General features: G+C 45.3%; 1 protein-coding gene across 1 annotated transcript; it reads right to left on the reverse strand.

Annotated features, from left to right (window-relative positions):
- Positions 1 to 491: 491 nt before the first annotated feature.
- Positions 492 to 13,633, reverse strand: LOC102911354 (cell adhesion molecule CEACAM3-like). Its single transcript, XM_076568977.1, has 7 exons — positions 13,407 to 13,633; positions 11,970 to 12,329; positions 9,569 to 9,928; positions 6,148 to 6,507; positions 4,808 to 5,152; positions 2,187 to 2,546; positions 492 to 1,169 (listed from the first exon to the last, which is right to left on the reverse strand). Exons 1-7 carry the CDS (start codon positions 13,468 to 13,470, stop codon positions 886 to 888), a joined length of 2,133 nt encoding a protein of 710 aa, XP_076425092.1. The 5' UTR covers positions 13,471 to 13,633; the 3' UTR covers positions 492 to 885.
- Positions 13,634 to 21,756: the final 8,123 nt, after the last annotated feature.

The raw sequence follows: 21,756 nt of genomic DNA on the forward strand, positions 1-21,756 counted from the left end.
ATGCTTTTCAAATGGACAATGGTGATGACCAGATGACAATATGAATGTGTTGTATGCTTCAAAATGGCTAAAGCAAGACATCTCAAAAAATACATTAACAGGAAAAAGAATTGTGTGCAAGGTTGCACTGTGAATGCCACACTCAGGATAGAAACACGCCAATTGTCCCTTAGACAATGGATTTGACTTCTGTGCATCAAAGCAACTGTGAGTCAAAATTATTTAGAAACCAGTTATGTCCTCATAGAAACATGGGCAGACCCTTCTCCTTGTCACTCTTCCTCACTTCACATGGATGACTGGTGTTCAGGCAGCATTGGAGTTAGGTGAAACTATTGGAGCATATGAGATGTTTACCTCAGTGCAAACACTGCACCTTTTAACAGGGGACTCAGAGCACACAGACGTTTGGAGGGTTTTTGAAATTATTTCCCACAGCTTCTGTTGGCTATGCATTTGATCCACAACCTATTAACCTTTTGCAATTGCACTTAGTCTATTGATGTGTTTATTTTCCTTTGGAGACAAAAATCTCACTTTAAATTATAGCCTGCCCCTGTACAAATGTGTATCCCATGATTAGAAGCATGAGTCACCATGCTGGCCGTACCTGAATAGTAACTGACATTTTTTGTTTTTGTTTTTTGTTTTTCGAGACAGGGTTTCTCTGTGTAGCTTTGCACCTTTCCTGGAACTCACTTGGTAGCCCAGGCTGACCTTGAACTCACAAAGATCCGCCTGCCTCTGCCTCCCAAATGTTGGGATTAAAGGTGTGCGCCACCATCGCCCAGCATAATTGACAATTTTTACCACATAATTTTTTTTCCATTTTGTACACCATCGATAAAGAAATGCCCTCACCCTGCTGGAGGACTAGAAGACAGGTCATTCATTCATTATGGCCAGCCTGACTGGGAGACTGGTCTTTGAACTGACTGGGTTGGAGACCTCACACTTATACTCTCCAGCATCCTCCCTCCTGACAGGATCTATGCTGAGTCTGCACTTCGTTGGGGACAGGGTCATCCTCTCTGTGAGGTGCAGACTCTGGTTATTGAAGATCCAACGGATGGAGATTCCAGTGTCGGCTGAGAGGCAAGTGAAGAGCACAGAGCTCTGGACTGGGACTGTGGTGTCAGAGACTCCCAGGAAGGGCTCTGACACAGGCTCTGCAAAGAAACAGAGGAGTGGACACAATGACATTAGTCCTTCAGAGATTTAACCAGCACCCCCCCTTTGTTCACACTTAATAAAGCCTCCAGGGTAGATAAGTTAGAACTGTGACTATATTCACAGTTTTGGATCTGCCACACCAGAGCCTATGAGACACTCACTCAGACATTGAGTTTGCTATGCCTCAGTTTCCCTATAATAGCAATCATGTTCATGAGTTAATGTTAGATATGACTGATGGCCTGACTTTGGGATGATAAGCTGCTCATATCAGCAGCACCTGTTACTCTTTGTCTACAGAAAAGAATTCCCTAGATTGGACCTCTGAGGACAAGGAGCTGCCTGGAGAACTGTCTCCTCTATCTCTCCTCTTGGGAACCCTGATCTTCCTGTGAAGTCTCCTAAACCCATCAAAAGAGTTGACTAGCACATGTCCACTGTGATTCAGGAGAAGAAGATGCCAATTGACCTATGAACTGCAGCTGTCACAGCAGTGCACAGCTGGCTCCACACTCTATAGGACTTGGACAGTCAATAAAGCCTTGTTCCCTCTCAGCTCTGACAGGAAGTCAAGTTCTAGCCTTGAAGAGATGCTCTCTAGGGTCAACTAAAGATGAGTCTAGGACAGAAGTCTGAAGCCAGGGCTTCCCGATGCCCACCTCTCTGTGAGAAGCCCATGGCTACCTTAACCAGGCTCTTCCTGTCTCCCACAGGGTCTTGCTCAGGGCCATGTGCGTGGTGACACACAAAGAATCTGGACTGAGGCTAACTGACATCATGGGGCTGTGCTACCCAGCACACGTCCTCCTCTGCAGGTGGAGTTGGGTAAGGGATGCTGATCTACTTCAGGTTCTCCTGAAGGCCACATAACACGTGGCCTGCACTAAATGTTTCAGCCCCAATGTGGGGATGCAATGTAAAGGGGAGGCAGGCATAGTCCACACTAGACAGTCCTGTGTGTGCAAAGGACTTTTAACCCCACCAGCACCCAGAGTTCACAAAGAATCACTTACTGTATACGTGGATGTGCCTGCGTGTTTCTTGAGTTTCAAGCTGTATATTTAAGGTTCGTAGGGTGTAGAATCCAGTGTCCTTCTGGGTGGCGTTGTGGAGCAGCAGGGATCCGTTGGGGTACACAGTCTCTCTACCACTGTGTGCAGGCCCCAGCAAACTTCTATTAGTGGGTACCGAGTACCATGCAATCGCATGGCTATTGACAATGGTTACCCCTTTGTACCAGGAAAAGGCACGAAGGTTCTCTGGGATGTTATGAACAAATAGAAGAATGTTTTCCCCTTCAACAACACTGGGTGAGACTGATTCAATAGTGAGCTTGGCGGTGGTGATAGGGTTCCTGCAGGCTACAAGGGAGGCTAGGAAGGAAAAGAGATAAATTCATCAATACTGAGACCTTTGTCTTTGGAGAAAAGATGAGGCCCTGTGTAGTGAGAAGCTTAGGTCCATCATTCAGTGAGGTGGATGGGAGTGTCTGTCCCACTCAGAGTAGGTAAGGAAAAGACCTTCAGGACCCTGGTGCACCTGACTGTCACATTCTCTATGTAGAACTCTCTCCCCAGGTGTCTCCCTGCTCCCTGTCCTCACAGGCCTGCTCACACACAGAATATGTGTGTGGTGGGGGTGCCTTCTCTCACTTCACATTCTGACCTCTTTCATCTCTTCCCTGTCTGGATGCAGTCAACCCATGACTTCCCTTAGAGATGCTTCCTAGTCTGTCTTCCAGTCCACTAGAGCTGGGGCCTTGCTAGGAAAAACTAGTTTGGTCTTTCTAGAAGGTCCAGTGCCTGGACAGTCTAAGACACAGGTCGGGGGTGAATGAATGAATATCCCAGGGCCTTGCATGTCCAGGAGATAATGAGATTCTCATGTGTGGAAGTAATGACACATTACAACTCCTGCTCACATTAAGTTATGCATTGTAAAGAGTTGGTGTGTGGGTGTGGGTGAATGCAGGTCAGAGCACCTAGTTGGAGGTCAGGGGACAACTCGACGCCTTTCCTATCTTTCCACCTGAGGAGATTCTAGCCACCTCTGAGCTCCTCTCCCTCCCCCACACTATCAAGCATTGTTCTCAACTGTGAGCAGGAGCCACTTCCAGGTGGTGCATCCTTTGCAGGGAATTAAACAATGGGTCTCCATGGTGGTACTTGCCTGCCTGGCTTCCCTCTGTGGAGAATAGCTTTTTGCTCCAGCACTGTCTCCATGCTCTGCTGTCTCTCTCCTTCTGAGCTCAGCCTACTCCCAGGCAGGAGCCCTTCATAGATTAATGCTGACTCTTGTCAGCGATGATGTCCAAGGACCTACTCTGGCCCTTACACAATTAGACACTCCTAGTGTCCCAATGACAACAGCTCACCCCAGGTCTGGCCTCTTCTATGTTCTTCCAATGTGTCCTCTATGACACAGAATCCAAGCTGAGTACCTAGTCTGCCCTGTATTTTCAATGCTCTGAGAAGGTGGGCTGTACTCCCCACAAGAAGGTGACAGAGATATCACCTGTGTGAGGAGTTTCATACGGGGGAGAAGCAAGAGGTGATTTGAGTCCTAGAGAGAGGATGGTTCCTCCATCATCCTAGGGACAGTTTGAGAGGGATCCTCCATCTTCCTGAGATGGCTAATCTATACCAATGGTCTCTCAGTGTCCTTTCTGGGGTGCAGCTGTCCTCTCTCTAGGTGACTTGCCCACTGTAGGTGCCAGAAGGATGGAGTGGCAAACACAGGGTCCTCTGGTAGAAAGTATGCTTAGAAATAGAAGCAGCCAGTAGGTCTGAAAATGCTGTTAGTGACCTCTAGGTCTGTAGGGACAGGGGTGGAAGCCAGGCTACATGTTAAGCTCATGGCTCCTAGAAATCCTTTTCTAGATGTAGATTCTGTGTCCTTCTACAGCCACCTAATGATTACTAGAGGAACTGCACCTCATTTCTGGGAGCTGTCCAAATCAGCACCTCTGTTACTACTTGCCTGCAGGAGAAAATTCCAGAGCTCGACACCAGAGGACAATCACTCACAAGGAGGGCTTGTGTCTTCTGTCCCTCCATGTGGGGAACCTGACCTTCCAGTTCAGTCTCATGTGTCCATCAGGACAGTTAGTTAATGACCTGGGCACCTGACCGAGTCTCTGAAGATGTCCAGATGAGAGCCTAACCATGGTTCTCATAGAAGCACACTGGCTGGTTCCACATGCCAATAAAGCCTTGTCCCCTGTCAACACTGACTGGTAGCAAAAGACAAATACTGACAGTAATCTCCCCAGTGTCATCTGGCATCTCGCCAGAGACAGAGATTTCCAGGCAGAGCTTGCTGGTGCTCTCTGTGAGGATCCCATGGCTTCCTCAGCCAGCCTAGAGCTAGCTCCAAGTGTCTGGGTTGTAGCTAAAATTCTGGGGCTGAGTTTATCCAGCACAGGTTCTCCACTCTGCAGGTAAAGACAGGTGAGGGGTTCTGATACATTACAGTTTTTCTATCCTTTTCTATCCTTGTGCAGTAAGGGCCTAAACCCCAGTGGGGGGATACAGTGCAGTGGGGAAGAAAGCAGACACAGGTCAATCCTGACAGTCCAGTGTATGAAGTAGGATAAGCCACACCCAGAAGCTGGAGGCCATAGAGAATCGCTTACGGTTCACATGGAGCTGTACATGTGTTGTTTCAGTTTTCAAATTTCTATTTAAAGTTTGTAGTGTGTAGAATCCTGCATCTTCCTCAGTGACGTCCTGAAGCAGCAGAGATCCATTGGTACACACCATTGCTCTTCTGCTGTGGGCAGGACCTGGGGTGATGGAATTCATTGTTCTGTTGTATTCTGCCATTTTAAACATCTGAAAGCTAGACACTCCTTTATACCAGGAAAAGGTTCTCACATCTTCTGGCAGATTGTGAACAAGGAAAAGAACGCTTTCCCCTACAGCAGCATTCCATGGCACTGGTTCAATCATGAGAGGGTTACAGCATGTAGAAAGGGAGGCTGGAAGGAAAAAGAGAAAAAGCCATTCCATGGGATCAGTTTTGCTTGGTGGAAAGATGGCAACTTCTATCCTGAGCTGATGGATTCATCACTTAGCCTAGAGATGCAGGCATGAGTATATCTATCTCAATTTGTGGAGGTCAGAAACACGACCTCCATTCCCTCAGGGACCCTATATGTGGAACTTTCTAAATGGAATTCTTTCCTCTGGTGTCCTCCTGGAATGCATGAGATGAGCCTCAGGAGGCTGAGCTGACTCTGACATCTTAGTCTGAATTAATTTCCATCAAGTTCCTCCTTGATACGGTGGGGGGAGGGGAGTCAGATGATGCAGTCTCATCCATGGTCATTGGTCTCCACATGTGTGTCCTGCACTAAGTGTTCAAACCCCAAGATGGGGACACAGTGCAGAAGGGACTGAGGCATGACAGTCTTGTGTGACTAAACCTCATCTGACCCAGAACAGTCATAGAGAATTGTGATACTTTGTTTGTGGTCTAACAAATAAAGCTTGCCTGGAAATCAGAGGCCACAGCTACCAACTAGTTAACCATAGAAGCCAGCCAGTGGTGGCACACACCTTTAATCCCAGCATTTGGGAGGAAAAGACAGAAAGGTCAGGAGTTCAAGACCACCCTGGGCTACATGAGATTGATCCAGTCTAATAGAGAAACAGAGCCAGGTGGTGGAGGCTCATGCCTTTAATCCTAGCACTTGGGGTCTCATGCCTTTGATCCCAGTACTTGGGAGGCACATGCCTTTAATCCTAGCACTAGGGAGGTGGAGACAGGAAGTGATATGGCTGGGCTGAGAGAGGGATGGAAGGCAGGAGGGGACAGGAACTCACCCCCTTTCAGTCTGAGGAATTGGCGAGGTAAGAAGTAACTGTGGCTTGCTCCTTTGTCTTTCTGATATTTCAACATTTACCCCTCTATCTGACTGTGAGTTTTTATTATTAAGACCAATTAGAATTCATGCTACTGAGAATCACTTACTGTCCACCAGGAGTTGCACATACACTAATCCTTTTTTCAGATCTGTACTTAGAGTCCTTAGAGTATACAATCCAGTGTCTTTCCAGGTGACATCCTGGAGCAGCAGGGATCCATTGCTGTACACAGTCTCTCGACCACTGTGTGCAGGGCCCAGCACACTTGAATTCTTGGCTATTATGTGTCGGGCAATCTCGTGGTTCTTTAATACAATCACACCTTTGTACCATAAAAAGGCTAGAAGATTCTCTGGGAGGTGGTGAACCATTAGAAGAACACTTGCTCCTTCTGCAACTCTGGGCGGCACTGACTCAACAGTGGGCTGGGCATAGGAGGGAGGGCACCCATAGGTCAAAGAGAAGGCTAGAAGAGAAGACACAGATCAGTCAATGTTGGGGCAATGATATCCAGCTAATATTGGGCGCGGTGTCCTCTGCAGGTGTGTCCATTGCTCAGCCTAAGTGTGTGAGCGTCTCCCTGCTCTACTGGGTGGAGGTCAGCACGGGATCTCCATGTTCTCAGTGTCCCTGCATATGTCATCATTTTCTCTGTATGGCACTCTCCACTCAGGTGTCCACACGGCCCCAGCTCACTGCACACGGACCCCTGCTCACATTCAGTGTAGACTGGTGTTGGAGTGATGCTTCCCTGACCTCTCCTACACACAACGCATCTTCACACTCTCTGACTCTTTTTGTTGCTGTTCTGTTCCTCTTGTGGTTCCAGTCACCACTTAACTTCCCCTCAAGCTTTCTTGACTGGATTGTCTTCAAGTCCGTTTGGAATAGGGTTTTGTGAAGACCAGGGCTAATCTCATTTTTTGGAAGGCATGCTACATGGAAAAGGTTCTGACACCCATGGATAATAAATGAATGAATTAATGATGAGAATGAGCAACCAGTGTTCCAAGGTTCAGCATACGCAAGGTTTTATTTATGATACTCTCAGCTTTGTGGCTAATGGATACCCCAGTTTGATTTAGCATTTTGCATCTATTTCCATTTCATGTGTATGTGATACTCTGCCTGTGTGCATGAATACATGTAGGTGTGAAAACATGTGCACTCCTACATAGATTTCAATGTGGCCGGGTACATGCCACAGTACTTACATGTGGGGCACAGGACAGTTTTGAAGAGGAAGAGGGTTCTCTCCTTCCAACACATGGGGGCTGAGGATTAAACTCAAGTCACTGGGCCTGGCACAATTTGCCTTCACTCATTGAAACGCCTCACTAAACAGATTCTTTTCTGTGTCACCCTGTCATAGTTGGGAACATCAGTCTTCAAAATACAGCAGCCAACATGATCACCGTTGAACAAAGAACAATCTGGCTTTCATCCCTACCCCTTACCATTTCCTGTTCACCGAGAACTTTCTGCTGCTGAACCTCTGTGCATCTCTGTGTCATCTCCACTAAGGGGGAAAGAAGACACCTTGATTCTCCTTCAGACTCTTGCCCTCCTTTGAGACTCCAGCCAGGACCTGAGCTCCCACTTCCATACACTGTCAGGGAATTCTCTCTTTACTTATGTGACTAGCCCTTGTCCATAGCGCCCCTTGGGCAAGGTAGGGATCTTGATCCCTGGAACAGGGGGGATCTCAAATGGATCCAGCACTGCTACCACACTCCACTGTCCTTGAGTCAGCTCTGCTGTCCAGGAGTCAGCTACGCTCTCCTGGAGTCAGCTCCTCCGTCCTGCCTCCCTCTGAGCCAAGCATGCCTCAAGTCAGAAACCTCTCTCAGAGTTACATGGAGTGTGGTGGGTCCAAGGCACTGCTCTCTCTCCCCTCTAGCATTGTCTGGTATTTATCTTGCCCCCTCCATCTCTTTATGTTTTAGTCCTCAAGATCATACAGTGAGCAACAGGCTGTTAAGCATCCCTGTGCCCCAATATTCAACAGTTAGCCCCAGGGCTGACCTCTACTGTGACTAGGTCTTGGCTCCGTCAGCACTAAAGAAGATGACCCTATCCTCTCTGTGCATTCTTTGTGAAGCAGAAACTCTACTGAGCATCCAGTCATCCTCATGTCCTCAGTGCTCTGGGAATGTGGAATTGGCTCAGCCAGAGGGTGACAGAGATGTCTGTGAGAGCTGGAAAGGGACCATCTGAATGATGCCAGGGGAAAGACACTCATCCTTATCACTACTGTCTCCATTCAGGGTTTGCTGATCCAGGACAGATGTCCAAGGGCAGTAGCATCAGGAGATCCATGTCCTGTGTGTGGAAAAGGTCACCTACATCCTGGAAAGGTATGGATTCTCCCTGCAGTGAAGAGTTTCAGAGAGAAACCTGAATTCCAGCCTCCCTTGTTGGCTGAGATGCAGTTCAGTTCTGTTCATGGCCTCTGTCCTTTGCTTAGTAATTCCCCTGTGGCCATCCTCTTTTCCCCAAGCAAAATACTAGAAGTGGGGAGGCTGAACAGGCCTCCTAGCATAGTAGTGTTCTCAGACACAGAAAGGAGCCAGTAGGTCACAGTGGTCTTGTAGGAGGGACCTCCAGGTCTGTTGGCACAGGTATAGAAACCCAAAAAGTAACTCACCAGCTCTCCAGTGTCTAACTGTGGATTGTGTTTGATCCTGCCCCCTGGTGATATCTAAGGGGAACTACAGCTCATGAGTGAGAGCTGTCCAAATCAGCAGAATCTGTTACCATTCCCCTCCAGGAAGGAATTCCCTGAGCTGGACCCCCGAGAACAAGCACTTGCTGGGTGGACCTGTGTCCACTCTTCTTCACTTTGGGACCTTGACCCTCCTGTGAGGTCTCATAAGCCTATGAGGACAGCTGGCTGATGACCTGGGCGTCTGTTCAGCTCTGCTCTCCATGCTGAGTCTCAGGAGGGGGTGCCCAGGTGACCTAGCTTGAATGTGGATCTCAAGACAATGCACTCATTGGTTTCACACGCTGTGAAACATGGATGGCCAAAAACACTTGGCCTGTTCCCTGGCAGCTCCATAGACAGTAAGTGTGTAAACCTGGCTAAATACTCTCCAAGGTCACTTGTAGTCAAGCCTGAGACAGAGGTCTGAAGCCAGGCCTTCCTGGTGCTCGAATCACTGTGAGGATACCAAGATCTGCCTGATATCAACAGGATCTCTCTCTGAGCCATTTTCATAATGAGAATCCCAAAAGACATGCCTGAGTCTTATGCTCCTTGAAAATGTGGTACCATTTCTCATCACACACACACACACACACACACACACACACACACACACACACACACACACACCATCCTTGCTGAGGGTAGGAGCAGATGACATAGTCTGATTTATGGCAGTGTGTCTCCACACTGTTCTGTACTAAGTGCTCAAAACACAACAAGGGGACACAGTATGGAGGGGAGGTATGCACAATCACTCAGGACAGTCCCGTGTGACTATGCCCCACCCTGCACTGAATCATCACAGAGAATCACTTACTGTCCACCTGGACTTGCACGTGCAATACTTCAGCTTTCAGATCTGTGGCCACAGTTCGTAGAGTGTACAGTCCGGTGTCTTTCGAGGTGACGTTCTGGAGCAGCAGGGATCCATTGTTGTACAGTGTCTCTCTGCCACTGTGTGCAGGACCCAGCATGCTTGAATTTGTAAATATTACATGTCTCGAAATTTCAAGGTTGTTGAACACAACCATCCCTTTGTACCAGAAAAAGGCTAGAAGATTCTGTGGGAGATTATGAACAAGTAGAAGAACGCTTGACCCTTCTGCAACACTGGGTGGTACTGATTCAATAGTGGGCTGGGCAGAGGTGAGATGGTGCCCACAGTCCACAAGGGAGGCTAGAAGGGAAGAAAGATTGATCAATAGTGGGACCTTTGATTTTGGCTAAGATAGAGTCCTGTGTTCTGAGGAGGTGTGTCCTTTGCTCAGACTAGCTGTGTGGGTGAGTGTCTCCCTGTCCTACTGGGTGGAAGTGAATACACAAGCTAGATGTCCTCAGTATCCCTACACTTGTCATTTCCTCTGTATGGTACTCTCCACTCTGGTGTTAACACTACACAGCCCTGGCTCACTGCCCTCAGACCCCTGCTCACATTCATTGTAGACTGGTGTTGGGAAAGTCTCCCTGACTTCTTTCACTTCTTTCCCTGCAAACCTGACACCTGACTCTCTGACTTCCTGTTGTTTATGTTTTTTCTTCTTGTGGTTCCAGTTAACACCTGACTTCACCTTCTAGCTTTCTTTACTTCCAGTCCACTAGGACTAGGGAATTGTGAGAACATGGATTCATTCTGTAATTTTTTTAAAGAAATGATACCTAAGAAAACTCAGGTAACTATAGAGAGTGAATGAATGAGTATTGTTGCAGGACCCTGTATGCCCATGGATTTACTTAAGAAATTCATAGGTTCCGAATGCAGAGTTGAATGTTTCCATTTGCTTTGATTTTTTACATTCATTTATATTTGTCTGTGAGTTTGTATGCAAGGGCATGTTTCAGGGTGTGTGGGTGAGTGCAGGACACAGTACCTAGGTTGAGGTCAGAGGACTTGTGTTCATTAGTCTCAGCTTGTCAGATAATGAAGCAAAATCTTGTATCTACTGACACATGTCACTAATCAACCCCAGCTTGATTTTTTTCTCTGGGATGCAAAGCTGAGAACATAAGTCTTCAGATTACCGTGAACATGCTGATTAAGTTTGGGTAAGAATTGTCACCTACCCCCTTACTTTATCAGATTCACCAAGAACAAAAATAATTTTCCTGCTGCTGAGCCTCTGGCTTACCCTGTGTCTTCTCTGTTACAAACCCAAGACTCCTCTCAGGTCCGAGTCCCCTTAGGAGACTCCAGACAGAAGTTCAATCCTCTCCTCTTACACCATCAACTCAAGATCACCTCAACTGTGGTCAGGAGCCCTTGAGCGTCAGTGACCCTTTGCAGAGGGATGAAAGGGATCAATCCCTAGTCTCTGTAGCCTGATCTGTCCTCCTTCTGTGGCATGTCCACTATCAAACTCTGATACCCTTCCCTCATCTGAATTGAGCCTTTGCCCAGGAAGAAGCATCTCCCAGATTTCCATGGGCTGTGGGAGTTCTCCATTCAAAACACTGCTCTATCCCCTTACTCTCAGTGAGGCCCTATATCCCTGGCTTCTTCTCTTCTTTTTTTCTTTTTTTGAGCTGAGGATTGAACCCAGGGCCTTGAGTTTGCTCGGCAAGTGCTCTACCACTGAGCTAAATCCCCAACACCTATCTTCTTCTCTTTATGTCTCAGTCCTCCAGACGACATGGTGATCAAAATAGCTGATGAGCATCCCTTTTCCCTGAAAGAACAGCAGCTCACCCTGGGGTTGCCCTTTGCAATGTCCTGGCCCTGGGTCTGTCAGGACAAAAGAGGGAGCCACTGCACTCCCTGTGGAACACAAAAATCCATCTGGATACCCAGTCTGCCCTGTGTTCTCAATGCTCTGAAAAGACGGAATATCCTCTTCGCAGGAAGGTGACACGTGTCTGTGAGGCTTCAAAGTGACCAGCTGAGTGATGCCTGGGGGAGGGGACAGGTCCATTCTCACTACAGTCATCACTCAGGGTCTTTCTCAGGGACACATCCTGGGGAGAACCCCAACAGTCTAGACAGAGGCTGACAGCTTTGGCTGAGTTACCTGCCATGCATCCACCTGTGTGCAAAGTGAGGTCAAATGAAGAATTCTGATCTACTACAGTTATTCTTCACTATGTGTGTCCTGCACTAAATGCTCAAACCTCAACATGGGAACACATGCAGAGGGGAAGTAGGCACAGGCTAAACTTGACATTTCTGTGTGTGTCCAGTGGAATGGACCCCTCCCAGCACCCAGAGTTCACAAAGAATCACTTACTGTACACGTGAAGGTACTTGGTTGTTATTGATGCAATTCCTATGCGTCTATTAATGGTTCGTAAGGTATAGAATCCTGTGTCCTTCTGGGTGACATTGTGGATCAGCAGGGATCCGTTCCTGTACACTGTCTCTCTGCCACTGTGTACGGGACCATTCACACTTGTATCCTTGGCCAGTGAATACAGTGCAATTCTAAGGCTCATATCCCTTGCCCCTTTGTGCCAGATAAAGGCTAGAAGATTCTCTGGTAGATTATGAACACGGAGGAGGACGTTTTCTCCTTCAACAACTTGGGGTGGCACTGATTCAATGGTGACTTGGGCCGTGGTGGACAGGTGACAGCAGGTGAAAAGGGAGGCTAGAAGAGAACAGAGAAAAGCCACTATTAATTAGCAAATGTGACACTACTCACTTAGGTGTGTGGGCAGGGGTGTGCCCACCCTCCTTGATGGAGGTGAGCAACATGACCTCCATTCTCTCAGAGCCTATTATTTCCTCTCTATGGAATTCTGTACTCAGGTTCTGCTGACTCCCCCACAGTGTTCTCATACCCTCTTCACGTAGTGTATTTGATGTGAGGAGCAATGCCTCTCTGACTTCCTCTTCCAGAGGATTCTCACACTGAATTTTTTCTCTATTCCCTCTCTGCTTCTAGTCAACCTCTGACTTCATCTTCTGGGTGCTCTGAGATAAGGTCCACTTGAATCAGGGGCTTTGTGAGGAAAGGAATTAGTGTGACCTTGTTGGAAGGTTCAGTTTCCAGAATACATTCAGGCACCAGTGGAGAAAGGAAGGAAGGAAGGAAGGAAGGAAGGAAGGAAGGAAGGAAGGAAGGAAGGAAGGAAGGAAGGAAGGAGAAGTGTGTCTCCATGGGTTTATCTACATAGTTCCCAGGTTTGGAGCAAATGACAATTATTATACTCAAGTATGACTGTTAAATTTTTTACATTTGCTTCTATACTATATGTGTCTGTCTGTGCCTGTCTCAGTGTGTGCATGTGCGGGTGCAAGGCACAGCACCTGTGTTGAGGGCAGAGAAGAGCCTGCAGGAGTCTGTTCTCCCCATCTACCCTGTGGGAGCTGAGGACTGAATTCAGATTGACAAGGCCCCACACACTGAGCCATCCCCCTGGCCCACCCCTCTTGATTCATATTTGGAGTCGCCCTGCCATGACTGTGAACATCAGGCTCCTGAACATGGCAGCCAATGGGACTCACTGTGAACATGGAGTGTTTGGGGCTTCTCTCTTTTCCTCATCACCTCCTGTCCCCTGAGAGACTCAGGCTGCTGAGCCTCTGTCCCTCACTGTACCTTCTGCCCCGTGACTGCAAACAGAAACCTTGAGTCTCCTCTCAGGTACCTGTCCCCTTTAGGAGTCTCCAGCCTGCCTCTGAATTTCCCACCCCAACACAGTCAGAGAGTGGATACACTTACCAGTGAGCAGGAGCCCCTGCCAAAGGGTGCAGCCCTTACAGGGCATCACAGAGTACACCTCCATCTCTCTTCTCACAGTGCAGGGAAGTGCTCCAGCTCCAACACTGTCCCCAGGCTCTGCTGTCCTTCCTCCTTCTGAAATGAGCAGCCTCCCAGGCTGGAACACTTCCCAGAATTCAATAGGCTCTGGGTGGTGGGGAGATTGCTCTGTCCCTTCCACTCTCAGTGCTTCGTCACATCCCTCTCAACTTTTGTCCCTTTACATTTCTCCTCCAAGCGACACATTGAGCAACAAGGCTGATAAGCATCCCCATGCCCTCAGAGCACAGCAGCTCATCCCAGGGTGACATCTGCTGTGTCCTGACCTTGGGTCTGTCGGTATAAGAGAAGGAACCTCTATCCTGCCTATGTATCCTTGTGACACAGAGACCCAGCTGAGCACCCGGTCTGCCCTGTGTCCTCAGTGTTCTGGGAAGGTGGGATTTACTCCCAGCAGAAGGTGACAGAGATGTTTATGAAGGCTGGAAAGGGACCAGCTGCGTGGTCAGTAGAGATGAGTGTCAATTCTTCATTACTAGTGTCCCCGTCAAAGTTCTTATCCAGGTTAGAGGCCCAGGAACGGTTGAGTAAGGAGTTTCATGTCCTCAGTGTTGGGGGAAAGATGGGACCTGTGTGTCCTGGAAAGGACTATGACTCCCTCTTCCTATGCAGATTTTCAAGGCAACTGTCTTAGTTAGGGTTTCTATTACTGTGAGCAATAGAACAACAAACACCAAGGCCAAAAAGCAAGTGGGGGTGGAATGGATTTATTGGGCTTACACTTCCACATTGCTCTTCATCACTGAAGGGAGTCAGGACAGGAACCCAAACAGGGCAGGATCCTGGAGGCAGGAGCTGGTGCAGAGGCCATGGAGGGGTGCTACTTACTGGCTTGCTTCCCCTGGCTTGCTGGGCTTTCTTTCTTACAGAACCTAGGACCACCAGTCCAGAGAAGGTACCATCCACCATGGTCTGGGCCCTTTCCTATTGATTACTAATTAAGAAAATGCCTTATAGCTGGATATCATGTAGGCTTTCCTTCAACTGAGGCTCCTTCTTCTCTGATGATCATAGATTGTTTCATGTTGACAACCAAAACAGCCAGTACAGCAATCTTCCAGCATCTGGTGTTCTCTGAGCTGTGTGTTGGTTGACCCTAGATCATCTCTGATCTTCCTGGGTAACTATTACCCTTTGCCTAGGTGATTTCCCTGCAGTAACCTTGCCTTCCCCTATGAGAGAGGTCATAAGTGAGGGGACCCTATGTTCTCCAGGCAGAGGGGTTTTCTCAGACAGAAAAAAACAGAGCAGGGTCTTGGCAGGGAGCTCAGGGTTAGTACATACAGAAGGGAAACCAGTCATCAAGTCAAGGTCATGACTCAGGGAAATAATTTTCTGATTGTTGAGAGTGTATCCTGATACTGCCCCCTGGAGATCACTGGGACAATTGTAATCTCATGTCTAGGGCTACAGCAGTCATGGTCAGCATGTCAGCTGCACAGGTGGATGCAGGGCCTGTATCCATCCTGTTCACTCTGCTCTCCAGAACTGCTAATTGCACCTAGTGTAGACTGGATACAGACAGGGATGAAGATTTGTCCTGGGAATCTGGGGAAGACCCTCCCAAATTGGCCCCAAAGGCCTGCCAGCAAGCAGAGCTCCCTCAGGAAGGTTCCCTTTCTCCAAGACCCTTCAGCAGACCCTGGAATCTACACACCCTGCTGCAACACCCATCTACCCCAGACCCCTGCCACTTCCTGAGACTTGGAAACCAGCCCCAAGCTCCCATCTGGCCTAGAGCTCCCATCTGGCCCAGAGAGCTCCCATCTAGCCCAGAGAATGAGAGAGCTCTCATTGGACAAAGATCCATCATTGGACCAAGAGTAAACTCGGGAGACAGAGAATCTGCCAGCCCTGATTAGACCAAGAGTGGCTTTCTGAGAAGTAGAATCTGCCATTTCTCATTAGACCAAGAGAGGCTTCTGGAAACACAGAATCTGCCAGCTCTGACTGGACCAAGAGGCCTGATAAAACCAAGAATGAATCCATGAGTCACAGAACCAACTACCTTGGGTTGACCCAAGAGCAACTCACTGAGACATAGAAGCTACCTGCTCCAATCAGACCAAGAGCTAATATTAGACACAGAAGGGCCCCCCTGAGACACAGACACAGCAAACACAGAGTGGAACAACAGCAACTCACTCAGACACAGGCACCTCTTATACCTATTAGACGAGGGGATGGGAAGACATCAAGGCAGAAGTACATACAACACATAAAGAGTAATACAGCATCACCAGAACCTAGCCCTCCTCCAAGAGCAAGACATGAACATCACAACGTGGAAGAAGGAGAAGAAAGTAACCTTAAGATTAGCATCATGAAGATGCTAGAGGCCTTTCAAGAAAAAATAAAAAATAAAATTGAGGAAAAGATAAACAAAAAAAAGTAGAGAAAATCAATAAAAAAATGAGAAAAAGTCAAAGAAAAATGGGAAGAAATCTATAAAAAACTAGAGGAAAAGACAAATAAAAAGGTGGAAGAAAACAATAAATCCCTAAAGAAAACCGTGAGGAAAACAGTTCAAGACCTGAAAAGGGAAATATAAACAATGAAGAAGACACAAACAGAGGGAATGCTGGAAATAGAAAATCTGAGTAAATGAACAGCAAACACAGATACAAGCATATCCAACAGAATAAAAGAGATGGAAGACAAGATCTCTGGTGTAGAGGATACAATAGAGGAAATGGATTCGTCAGTCAAAGAAAATACCAATGCCAAAAAAGTCATAACACAAAATGTCTAAGAAATCTGGGACACCATGAGAAGACCAAACCTAAGAATAATAGGAATAGAGGAAGGAGAAGAATACCAACTCAAAGGCACAGAAAATATATTCAACAAGACCATAGAAAAAAACTTTCCCAACTTAAAGAAGGAAATGCCTATGAAGATACAAGAAGCCTATAGAACACCAAGCAGACTAGATCCCTCCAAAAAGTCCTCTCACCACATAATAATTAAACAATTAAACGTACAGAATAAAGAAATAATATTAAGAGCAGCAAAGGAAAAATGCCAAGTGACTTATAAAGGCAAACCCATCAGAATAACACCCGATTTCTCAATGGAGTCTTTGAAAGCCAGAAGGACCTGGACAGATGTAATGCAGACACTAAGAGACCATGGATGCCAGCCTAGACTAACATACCCAGCAAAATTTTCAATCATCATAGACTGAGTGAACAAGACATTCCAAGACAAATCCAGATTTAAACAATACTTATCCACAAACCAAGCCCTACAGAAAGCACTAAAAGGAAAATTCCAACCTAAGGAAGTCAGATACACCCTTGAAAACACAGGCAATAGATAACACCACAGCAATAAACTCCAAAGAAGAGAAGTACACACACACACACTACCACCAAAAGATAACAGGAATAAACAATCACTGCTCATAAATATCTCTAAATATCAGTGGACTTAATTCACCTATAAAAAGACACAGGCTAACAGAATGGATACAAAAGCAGGACCCATCTTTCTGCTGCATACAAGAAACAAACCTCAAATTCAAAGGTAGACACTATGAAAAGGCTGGGGAAAGTCTTTCCAATCAAATGGTCTTAAGAAGCAAGCTGGTGTACCTATCCTTTTATCCAACAAAATGGACTTCAAAATAAAATCAATCAAAGGAGATGAAGAAGGACATTACATACTCATCAAAGGAAAGATCTACCAAGATGAAGTTTCAATTCTGAACATTTATGCCCCAAACACAAGGGCACCCACATATGTAAAAGAAACATTAATAAAGCTTAAACCACATATAAAACCCCACACATTAATAGTGGGAAACTTCAACACCCCACTCTCACCACTGGACAGATCTGCCAAATCGAAACTTAACAGAGAAATAAAGGACTTAACTGATGTGATGACCCAAATGGAGTTAATTGTTATCTACAGAACATTTCATCCTAACAAAAAGAATATACCTTCTTCTCAGCACCCCATAGAACCTTCTCTAAAATTGACCACATACTTTGCCACAAAGCAAATATCAACAGATACAAAAAATTGGAATAACCTCCTGTGTTCTATCAGACCACCATCATTTAAAGTTAGATTTTAAAAACAACAAAAACTACAGAAAGACTACAATTTCATGGAAACTGAATAATGCTCAACTGAATCACCAATGGGTCAAGGAAGAAATAAAGATATTAAAGACTCCCTAGAGATCAATGAAAATGAATATACCACATACCCAAACTTATGGGACACTAAGAAAGCAGTGCTAAGAGAGAAATTCATAGCATTAAATGCCCACATAAAGAAGTTGGAGAAATCTCACACTAGTGACTTAACAACACACCTGAATGCTCTAGAACAAAAGGAAGCAAAGTCATCCAAGAGGAATAGATGCCAGGAAATAATCAAATTGAGAGCTGAAATCAATAAAATAGATACAAAGAGAACAATACAAAGAATTAATGAAACAAAGAGTTGGTTCTTTAAGAAAATCAACAAGATAGACAAGCCCTTATCCAAACTAACCAAAAGGTACAGAGAGAGCATCCAAATTAGCAAAATCAGAAATGAAAAGGGAGACGAAACAACTAACACTGAGGAAATCCAGAGAATCATCAAGTCACACTTCAAAAACCTCTACTCCACAAAACTGGAAAATCTAAAAGAAATGGATAATTTTCTGGTACCACATACCCAAGTTAAATCAAGACCAGATAAACTGGATATTTAAATAATCCAATAACCCCTAAGGAAATGGAATCAGTCATTCAAAGTCTCCCAACTAAAAAAAGCCCAGGACCAGATGGTTTCCGTGCAGAATTCTACCAGATCTTCAAAGAAGAGTTAATACCAATACTCTTTAAATTTTTCCACACAATAGAAACAGAAGGAACATTACCAAACTCCTTCTATGAGGCTACAATTACCCTGATTTCCAAGCCAAATAAAGACAAAACAAAGAAAGAGAACTACAGACCAATCTCCCTCATGAACATTGGTGCAAAAATACTGAATAAAATACTGGCAAACAGACTCCACGAAGACATCAAAACAATTATCCACCATGATCAAGTAGGCTTCATCCCAGGGATGCAAGGGTGATTCAACATACAAAAATCTGTCAATGTAATACACCATATAAACAAAATGAAAGAAAAAAAACCACATGATCATCTCACTATATGCTGAAAAGTCCTTTGACAAAATCCAATACCCCTTCATGATAAAGGTCTTGGAGAGATCAGGAATACAGGGAACATACCTAAACATAATAAAAAACAATTTACAGTAAGCTAAGAGCCAACATCAAAGTAAATGGAGAGAAACTCAAAGTGATTCCACTAAAATCAGGAACAAGGCAAGGCTGTCTGCTCTCCCCATAATTATTCAATATAATACATGAAGTTCTAGCCAGAGCAATAAGACAACATAAGAAGAATAAGGGTTACAAATTGGAAAGGAAGAAGTCAAGCTTTCGCTATTTGCAGATGATGTGATAGTATACATAAGTGACTCCAAAAATTCGACCAAGGAACTCATACAGCTTATAAATACCTTCAGTAATGTAGCAGGATACAAGATTAACTCAAAAAATCAGTAGCCCTCCTATATGCAAATGACAAACAGGCTGAGAAGGAAATCAGAGATACATCACCCTTTACAATAGCCACAATGATATAAAATACCTTTGGGTAACTCTAACTAAGCAAGTGAAGGACCTGTATGACAAGAACTTTAAGTTTCTGAAGAAAGAAATTGAAGATGTCAGAAAATGGAAAGATCTCCCATGTTCATGGATAGGTAGGATTAACATAGTAAAAATGGCAATCTTGCCAAAAAGCAATCTAAGAATTCAATACAATACCCACCAAAATCCCAACACAATGCTTCACAGACCTGGAAAGAATAATACTCATCTTCATATGGAAAAACAAAAAGCCTAGGATAGTCCAAAAAATCCTGTACAACAAAACAAGCTCTAGAGGCATCATGATCCCTGACTTCAAGCTCTATTATAGAGCTACAGTAATAAAAACAACTTGGTACTGGCATAAAAACCAACATGTAAACCAATTGAATATCCTGACATTAATCTGCATGCCTATGAACATATAATTTTTGACAAAGAAGCCAAAACTGGACAATGGAAAAAACAAAGCATCTTCAACAAATGGTGCTGGCAGAACTGGATGTCAACATGTAGAAGGCTACAAATAGATCCACATCTGTCACCGTGCACAAAATTTAAGTCCAAGTGGATCAAAGACCTCAATGTAAATCCAGTTACTCTGAACCTGATAGAAGAGAACATAGGGAGTAGTCTTGAACACATTGGCACAGGAGATCACTTCGTAAATATAACACTAGTAGCACAGGCACTGAAAGAAACAATTAATAAATGGGACCTCCTGAAACTGAGAAGCTTTTGTAGAGCAAAGGACATGGTCAACAAGACAAAGCTACAGCCTACAGAATGGGAAAAGATCTTTACCAACACCACATCTGACAGAGGGCTGATATACAGAACTCAAAAACCTAAACACCACAATGCCCAATAGTCCAATTAAGAAATGGGCTATAAAGTTAAACAGAGAATTCTCAACAGAGGAAGCTCAAATGGCTGAAAGACATTTAAGGAATTGCTCAACATCCTTAGTCGTCAGAGAAATGCAAATCAAAACAACTCTGAGATACCACCTTACACCTGTCAGAATGACTAAGAGCAAAAACACTAAAGACAGCTTATGCTGGAGAGGATGTGAAGCAAGGGGAACCCTCCTCCACTGTTGGTGAGAATACAAGCTTGTACAGCCACTTTGGAAATCAGTATGGCAGTTTCTCAGAAAATTGGGGAACAATCTCCCTCAAGATCCAGCTATACCACTCTTGGACATATACCCAAGGAATGCTCAATCATACTATAAGGACAAATGCTGAGCTATGTTCATAACAACATTGTTTGTAATAGCCAGAACTTGGAAATAAGTTAGATGCCATTCAACTAAAGAATGGATAAATAAAATGTGGTACATGTACACAATGGAGTACTACTCAGCAGAGAAAAACAATGACATTATGAGGTTTGCAGGCAAATGGATGGATCTAGAAAAAAACCACCCTGAGTGAGGTAACCCAGACTCAGAAAGACAAACATGATATGTACTCACTCATAGGTGGATACTAGATGTAAAGCAAAGGATGATTAGACTGCTACTCACAACTCCAGAGAGGCTACCTAGTAAAGAGGACCCTAAGAAAGACACAGGGATCACCCAACAAAGGAGAAATAGATGAGATCTACATGAGCAAACTGGGGATGGTGGGATAATGAAGGGCAAGGGTTGGGAGAAAGAGAGCTTAGGGGAGTGGGAGATCCCAGTTGAATCAACAGAGAGGGAGAACAAGGAAAGAGATATCATGATAAATGAAGACTCCATGGGAATAGGAAGAAGCAAAGTGCTAGAGAGGTCCCCAGAAATCCACAAAGATACCTCCACAATAGACTACAGGCAATGATTGAGAGAAAGCCCAAATTGACCTACTCTGTTGATTGGATGGCTGAACACCCTAACTGTTGTGATAGAACTCTCATATAATGACTGATGGAAGTGGATGCAGAGATCCATGGCCAGGCCCCAGGTGGAGCTCCAGGAGTCCAATCAGTGAGAGAGAGGAGGGATTGTATGAGCAAGAGATGTTGAGACCATGATTGGAAAAAGCACAGGAACAAATAGCCAAACTATTGGAAACACATGAACTATGAACCAGTAGCTGAGGAACCCCCATGGAACTGGATCAGGCCCTCTGGATAAGTGAGACAGTTGTTTAGCTTGAACTGTTTGGGAGGCCCCCAGGACCTGTCCTTAGTGCATGAGCTGGCTTTTTGGAGCCTGGGGCCTATGTAGGGACACTTTGCTCAGCCTGGGTGAAGGGAGGAGGGGACTGGACCTGCCTGGACTGAATCTACCAGGCTGAGCTGAATCCCCAGAGAGTCCTTTCCCAGAGGAGGTGGGAATAAAGGGTGGATTGGGAGGATGGTGAGGGGGCGGGAGGAGGGAGAACAGGGGCATCCATGGCTGATTAAATTAAATTAATTATAAAATTTTAAAAAATTTAAAATTTAAAAAGTAACTTAAATATGACAAAAGTTAGGTTATCTATTTTACCAGAATAATTGCCTAAAAGAGTATCCCCTAAAATAGAATAATTAGATTAGACATCAGGAAAAAAGACTCTTAACTACTTAAGCAAATAAAATGTGATTTTT

Source organism: Peromyscus maniculatus, chromosome 1 (genome assembly GCF_049852395.1).
Source record: "Peromyscus maniculatus bairdii isolate BWxNUB_F1_BW_parent chromosome 1, HU_Pman_BW_mat_3.1, whole genome shotgun sequence".
NCBI classification, from domain to species: domain Eukaryota; kingdom Metazoa; phylum Chordata; class Mammalia; order Rodentia; family Cricetidae; genus Peromyscus; species Peromyscus maniculatus.